Here is an 8,139-nt window from a genome sequence, read left to right on the forward strand (position 1 = left end):
AAGGGGAGAGAGGGAGAAGAGAGAAAGAGAAGAGGAAGGAGAGGAATAGAGAACAAGGAAAGGAAGTGGAGAGGAGGGAGAGGAGCGAGGAGGGGATAGGGAGAGACAAAGAAATGCATGAGATAAAACTGAAAGAAAAAGAAAACATTACTTTGACAGCGTTTCTCTCTTTTTTTTTTTTTTACCTTTTCTCTTCCCTTTATTCGACAGAGTTGATGTCTCGCTAACGGAGTTTTTCAGCAGACTTGAATTGCAATGATTACTAGATGAGACATTCATTGAACTCACAATGGAATAGAAATCAGGAATCAGTGTGCTGATAGTCTACAGGAGAAAGAGAAAGATAAACAAAAGGTCATGATGTCTAAGCTGTGCTGATGAGAGTTAAAAAGCCTGAAACAACTCTGGAATTGTCTCCCATAAGTTAAAAATATCAAATATTATTCTGTAACTAATACTGGTTTCAAATTTCGAGGGAAGGGGTAAGTTGATTACATCGACCCACCCAATGCTCAACTGATACTTATTTTATTGACCCCAAAAGGATGAAAGGTAAAGATGACCATGCCAGAATTTGAACTCAGAACGTAAAAATGGATGAAATACTGCTAAGCAGTTTGTCCAGCTTGTCACTTTATTCAGTAACTAATGTTGCTTTTTATTTTCATCTCACCCCACATAACTTTTTCTAGTTAGCTTTGTGATGTTCTCGTCATTAAACATGCTAAAATTCAAGCATTGGAATTATACAGATCTATTATACTGGTATAAACTTGTTGACCTATGAATGAACTTCTATGTGGTTGCCAGACGTGCAAGAAATGGTAGCTATCCGACTCCTCTTTATGTAATTAAGTGCTTGTACTTTGAGTAGGCCTATATGTCATAACTGGTTTATATTAAAAAATTAAGACATTGTGAGTCAGAATCAGAGTCGGTATAGTTTTACCGACTCTGACTTCATACGATTGTAAGCCAGACACTCTAACCACTAAGCTACATGCCTTCACCTAAAGACAAAACCATTACCAAAAGGGCTGAATTAAAGAATAAGTTCCAAAAGCTGGAAAGACAGAAATGATGGGTTACCTTGCCGATAAGTTCCGAACTTGAATAACCAAAGAGCATCAGTGCGAAATGGTGATTAATGCTGTGTATTGTGCCATCAGGAAAGAATGTTATGAGCCCAGTGATGGTGGAGAAAATACAAACGACACCTTCAAAGATACTGGTTAATCTACAAGCAGAATCTGAAAGGAAAAAAAAACATATGTATGCATATAAGGTGTACAAATAGGACCGGAACAGTTCCCTTCATCAGCTGTTTATCTAGATCATCATCGTCATCGTTTAATGTCCCCTTTCCATGCTAGCATGGGTTGGACGATTTGACTGAGGACTGGTGAAACCAGATGGCTACACCAGGTTCCAATCTGATTTGGCAGTTTCTACAGCTGGATGCCCTTCCTGACGCCAACCACTCCAAGAGTGTAGTGGGTGCTTTTACGTGCCACCGGCATGAAGGCCAGTCAGACGGTACTGGCAACGGCCACGCTCAAAATGGGGTATTTTACGTGCCACCTGCACAGGAGCCAGTCCAGCGGCAGTGGCAACGACCTTGCTCGAATGTCTTTTCATGTGCCACCGGCACAAGTGCCAGTAGGGCGATGCTGGTAACGATCACGCTCAAATGGTGCTATTTACGTGCCACTGGCACGGAAGCCAGACAGCTGCTCTGGCAACGTTCACGCTCGGACGGTGCTTTTAGCACTCCACTGGTACAGGTGCCATCATGATTTTGCTTTCACTTGCACCAACAGGTCATCACAAGCTGAGTTTAGTGTCCAATGAAGGAGAGGTTGGCATGGGTGCCAGTCATCGAATTTGGTTTGATTTCGATTCCACTTGCCTCAACAGGTCTCGCAAGCGGAGTTTAGTGTCCAATGAAGGAAAGGTACGCATAAGTGGGCTGGCTACATCCCTAGCAGAAGCCTCGGATTATGGTCTCACTTGGCTTGCCGGGTCTTCTCATGCACAGCATATTTCCAAAGGTTTCGATCACAAATCATTGTCTCGGTGAGGCCTAATGTTCGAAGGTCATGCTTCACCACCTCATCCCAGGTCTTCGTTCTTGTGATTATTATATTTAAAAAACAATACTGCTAATGCTATTGTACCTGCAGATTTATAGAAAAAATGCGAGGGAATGGTACAGTAAAGACAGGATGATAAGAATGGAGATAAAGAATTAAGACTAGTCATAGGACAGAGTGTATTTATTATCATGTGAGTGGAAACAACAATATGCAACATTGTTTGTGTATGTGTGTGAGATAATAATTTATAAGTTGTTTCACTAACAAGACTGGGAGTACTCAATATATTGTGTGGAGCTATTATACTTATATAATAGATAAATATTACTACTACTTTTACTTTAATGCTACATAAAGTAAATATTGGAATTATACGTCCACATGTGTGTGTGTGTTTGATAGTCCTTTCTAATTTTGGCACAAGTACAGAAATTTTGAAAAAAAAGTGGGGTAAATCAATATATTCAAGTAACCGTTTGATGTCTTGCCCTGTCAAGACCCCTTGACAGGGTTGAGGAACAGTATCAAAGGGAGGTGACTTTGTGCCGGGTATAGAGAAGGCAAAGATTGAAAGAGGAACAAGCACAGGTGCCTTGCTACAGAGAAGATACATGGCAAATGGGGGTAGCTGAGGAGGAAAGAAGAAGGGTTCCACATGAAGCATTTTGGAGGAAATTATATAACATGATACTGGCACTGTCAGTTACGATGACAAGGAGTCCAGTTGATCCGATCAACAGAACAGCCTGTTCATGAAATTAATGCATAGTGGTGAGAGTATACTGCTCATGATCATAAGATTGTGAGGTTGATTCCCAGGGGTGCATTGTGTCCTTCAGCAAGACACTTTATTTCACATTGCTCCAGTCCACTCAGCTGGCAAAAATGAGTTGTGTCTGTACTTCAAAGAGTCAGCCTTGTCATGTTCTGTGTCACGCTGAATCTCCCTGAGAACTATGTCATGGCTATGTGTGTCTGTGGAGTTCTCATCTATTTGCATGTTGATTTCATGAGCAGGCTGTTCCGTTGATTGTATCAACTGGAAACCGCATCATCATAACCGACGGAGAATCATTATATAATGGTGGCAATGACAAATGACCGAGACCTTTGACAATATGCTGTGCTTGAGAAGAAGACCCATCAAGCCAAGTGAAACCGTAGTTGTGGGAGATACTGGTGTCACACAACTGGCACCCATACCAGTGGCATATAAAATGCACCCACTACACTCTTGGAGTGGTTGGCATTAGGAAGGGCATCCAGTCATAGAAGCAAGGCCAAATTAGACTGGATTTTGGTGCAGCCCCTCAGCTTACCAGCCCTGGTCAAACTGTCCAACCCATGCTAGCATGGACAACAGACATCAAATGATGATGATGAATATTTACATTCTGTTGACTATTTTAAAAATAAAAGACTCATCTTCTTATATCTTGAGATGCGCTGGCATTCCGTCACCATTACCTCTATCTTCTCACATCCACCTTTACGTAATGTGGGCAAGCTTTGTATTCCCTCTGTAGCAAGACACCTAGGCTTGTCCCTGCACCACACTTCAGCATTTCACTACCTGGCATTGAACCATCACACCACCTCCCCTCTTACATACCCCAACATCACAACCACCATTTAGTTAAGGAAGCATTTCTCCTCCTTCCAGATCATTTTTCTTTTTTTTTTTTGTCTTGTCAGTTAACTGGCGACCTCACTAGTACAATCAATGGAACATCCTACACGAAAAAAAAATAATAAAAGCAACCAGTACGTTCTGTAAAATGGTTGGCATTAGGAAGGGCATCCAGCCATAGAAACCAAACCAAAGATGATGCTGGTGCTTGATGCAGCTTTGCAGCTTGTCAGACCCTGTCAAACTGTCCAACCCATACCAGCATGGAAAATGGACATTAAATGATGAGGATTTGTCTTTTCAGCTTTTCATAATTATTGCGACCCAGGCCCTTGAAAACAACAAAGTGGTCTTACCTTGGCGTAAACTATTATCCTCTTCATCAGAAGCTATGTCTATTGGATGGACATGTATTGTAAGAGGAAAAATGGAACCATCCAAGGTTTTCCCAGTTGCTCTCTGTTTCTTTATGTTCTGGAAATGACAGAAAAATTAAACTTTTAAAACTAGGAACTGAATCATGAGGTAGCGAGTTGCATCAAGCCAAGCGATTGCCTTGAAAGGAGATGTGAGTCTGTGTGTTTTAGGGCTTAGAAAGTGGAGGGCAGCATTCATAAAGTTTTAGAGGGCATCCTAGATTGGGAGGGAGAGGACGGAGGAAGAACCACAAGTGATGTATTGGTGGAGAAGGGAAAGCTCTGGTTTGAATGCAACAGAATGGATTCCACTTAAGACATCATAGATGGAGGTAAGGTATAGGCACAGGTGTGGCTGTGTGGTAAGAAGGCGACGAGCTAGCAGAATCGTTAGCACGCTGAGCAAAATGCTTAGCGGTATTTTGCCTGCCGCTACGTTCTGAGTTCAAATTCCACCGAGGTCGACTTTGCCTTTCATCCTTTCGGAGTCGATAAATTAAGTACCAGTTACGCACTGTGGTCGATGTAATCGACTTAATCCCTTTGTCTGTCCTTGTTTGTCCCCTCTATGTTTAGCCCCTTGTGGGCAATAAAGAAATAAGAAGCTTTGTTTCTCAATCACATGGTTTCAAGTTCCGTTTTTTCACTACGAAATGTTTCTTTCAGTTTCCTTCAACCAAATCATGAGCTAACTTGATGCATCAAGCTTAACAACAATCATGAATGAAGCTGTGAGTGTGTTTAGGGATTAAAAAGTGAAGGGAAGAATTCCTAAAGTTTTACAGGACTTCCTAGATTGGGTGGGAGAGGATGGAAGAAGAACCACAACTGATGTATTGCTGCAGAAGGGAGCAAAGCATCAGGATCCTTAAGAGCAGAGATCTGATTTGAGTGCATGCAACAGAGAGGATTCCACTTAACCCTTTCGTTACCATATTTCTTTTGGGATGTTCTGTTTCCATCAAATAATTTTAACAAAGAACAAAGAATTTAGTAAAATAACTCATGGGGTTGAGAAACAAACTTCTTACCACACAGCCACACCTGTGCCTATACCATGCCTCCATTTATGATGTCTTAACCCTTAGGAACATAAATTGTGGCTAAGGTTCAGTGGAAGAATTTTAATTCAAAACTTATGAAAACAGGACATTTGTATCGAAAGGGTTAAGACATCATAAATGGAGGCATGGTATAGGCACAGGTGTGGCTGTGTGGTAAGAAGTTTGTTTCCCAACCCCATGATTTTCAGTGCAATTTTTTCACTATGAAGGCTTTCTTACAGTTTCCAGCTACCAAAGGAGACTTCTTTCAGTTTCCATCTACCAAATTCAGTCATGAGTCTCTGTTCAATCCAGGCTTTAGTAGAAGACACTTGCCCAAGCAAATTTCCGACCAAAAAGCCATCCCTGTGCTTCACAAAACCACAAAGAGCAGAAATAGTATACACTTATTTTTCTGATTGTATTGTCTCCTTTTACACCATTGTCAAAGCATCTTATAAGATCTACAAAATAAATATGGGACAACATACTGGACACAATATAATCTAAATCTCTTGATGGCACTGCTCCTGCATGGCTGCAGTCCAATGACTGACACCAGTAAAAAAAATAATAAAAGGACATACATAATAGGTGTAAACTTGGTTATGCAGTTAAGCTTGCTTTGCAACCATGTGATTTGAGTTCAGTCCTACTGTACAGCACCTTAGGTAAGTGTCTTCTACTAAAGCCCCAGACCTATTAAGGTGGTGCTCCAGTATGGCCAGTCTGATGAATCAAAACCCACAATCTTGTGATCATGAGTGCAGTATCTTAACCACTGGGCCATGCACCCTCATCATGGGTGTATGAGTCTGTGCATATGTATATATGTGTGTGTGTTTTGTGCTTTTGATGTCCCCTACCACTCTTTGACGACCAGTGTTAGTTTTGTTCACGTACCCCGTAACTTAGTAGTTTGGCAAAAGGGACCAAAAGAATAAGTACCAGGTTTAAAAAGTAACTAAATGCTGGGGTTGATCAGTTTGACTAAACCCTCTAAAGTGGTACTCCAGTGTGGCCACGGTCCAAAGACTGAAACAGTCAAAAGATAAAAGAACAAAGAAGACATGTTGTCATGTGCATCAAGCAACTTACCTTGGTCAATCTCTGGAAAAGTTTTGGTAACTTAAATGCTGGAATCAACTGAGTTATATTTGCTCCAGTAATGTCCTCGCTGTTGCTATAACCAAAGAAACAGGACAGCTTCTCATCACACCTTATTATCTCTCCCTGAAAGATTAAATTAAAAATTTCTTTTAATCCTTTAGCATTCAGATTACTCTGTCAAATATAATGCTTATGCATTCACATTGTTTTGAATTAATCATGCATTGTCTCAGAGCTTTTGAGATTTCAATGATGTGATGGTTTATTTTAGAATGGCATTGTAGGTAGGAGTGAGAGGCCGGATTTGGCCAGTTTAAATGCTAAAGGGTTAAACATTCATGCATTTGGAAAAATCTGTAAAATTAAAAGGATCAAAATTCGTTAGAGTTTTTCAAAGCTGAAACCCGTGCTGGTGCCAAATCCACACACAAGGCCTTGTTCAGCCTGAGGTTATTGTAGAACACACTTTCCCAAGGTGTCACTGTGTGGAATTGAACCTGGAACCATATGGTTGGGAAATAAGCTTCTTACCGAACAACCACTCCTGCACCTGGTAGATGGAAACTGAAAGAAACCCATCATGTATATACACACACACACACACACACACATAATAGGCTTCTTTCAGTTTCCATTCACAAAATCCATGCACAAGGCTTTTTTGACCTCATAATTTTTTATCTTTTGGAATTTAAAAAAAAAATATTTGTGAATTTGTTTTACACGTGGGAATTCACAGGATTATGAAAAAAAAAACAAATATAAAAAAAATGTTTGTAAACCCTTCCTGCCCTAAATCCCAAACTTTCCACTCCTTTATAAATTTTTTTTTTTAATCGGTTTAAAATAGTTCGAATTTTGGCTTAAATCCCAGCAATGGACCACCCTTGGGTACATCATCATTCTATTAAATGTGTTTATGGGGAGAAAAATATTGAGAAACATCAATACACATCAGAGTGACAAAGAAACAAAGAAAGTATCAGGTAGTCATCCGATGTGCTAAAAACAACAGCTAAATCGCCCTTAAAACACATACACAAAAGATTTTTTTTTTCATAATCAGCACAGGCAAGGCTGTGTGGTAAGAAGCTTGTTTTCCAACTACGTTGTTCCAGGTTCAGTCCCACTACATAGCACCTTGAGCAGTGATGTATATATATATTGTATATTTAGAATAATAAGGTAGTCAGAATGTTGGATGATTACATATATATTTTTTTTATTTATTTACATTTTATTTACATTTTCTAGCGCTTTATTCTATTATTGGATTTATCAAAAATCAATAACGGAAGAAAGTGCTAAAAATGTTAATAAAATGTTAATAAATAGAAAAATATATACACATATATATTCATCCAGCATTTTGACTACCTTATTATTCTACATACATACACACATACATATATATATATATATATATACATACATATTTATGCGTGTGTCTGTGTGTCTATGTTTACACCTCCACCATCACTTGACAACCAATATTGGTGTGTTAGCAGTTCGGTAAAAGAGACCAATACAGTAAGTACCAGGCCAGGGGTTTTCAAACTGTGGTCCGCGGACCACAGGGGGGTCAGCAAGGACAAGACAGGGGGTCCGTGGACAGCAAATACTTTTTATGGGCAATTTGATTTTATATATGTTTTTTAATCGAAATATTTTAATTGACGATAAACCTATTTGTTAAATACTGTTAAATAAATAAATGTAAAAATATATGTTATGTTAAGCAAATATTTATGTATAAATTTCATAAGCGTTTATAAGGGGGTCCCTAAGGTAAAGCCTGAAATACAAAGGGGTCTGCAAGTCAAAACGTTTGAAAACCCCTGTAC

At 39.5% G+C, this 8,139-nt stretch overlaps 1 protein-coding gene across 1 annotated transcript in view; it reads right to left on the reverse strand.

Moving 5' to 3' along the window:
* LOC106879922 (uncharacterized) overlaps positions 1-8,139 on the reverse strand; it is a 44,400-nt gene that overhangs the window by 12,928 nt on the left and 23,333 nt on the right. The window contains exons 4-7 of the mRNA XM_014929675.2: positions 6,284-6,418; positions 4,083-4,200; positions 1,090-1,250; positions 186-324 (exon numbers count right to left, since the gene is read on the reverse strand). Of these exons, the coding sequence (XP_014785161.2) occupies positions 186-324; positions 1,090-1,250; positions 4,083-4,200; positions 6,284-6,418 (553 nt within the window). The remainder of the gene's footprint in view (positions 1-185; positions 325-1,089; positions 1,251-4,082; positions 4,201-6,283; positions 6,419-8,139) is intronic.

This window comes from Octopus bimaculoides, chromosome 24 (assembly GCF_001194135.2).
Source record: "Octopus bimaculoides isolate UCB-OBI-ISO-001 chromosome 24, ASM119413v2, whole genome shotgun sequence".
Taxonomy (NCBI): Eukaryota; Metazoa; Mollusca; class Cephalopoda; order Octopoda; family Octopodidae; genus Octopus; species Octopus bimaculoides.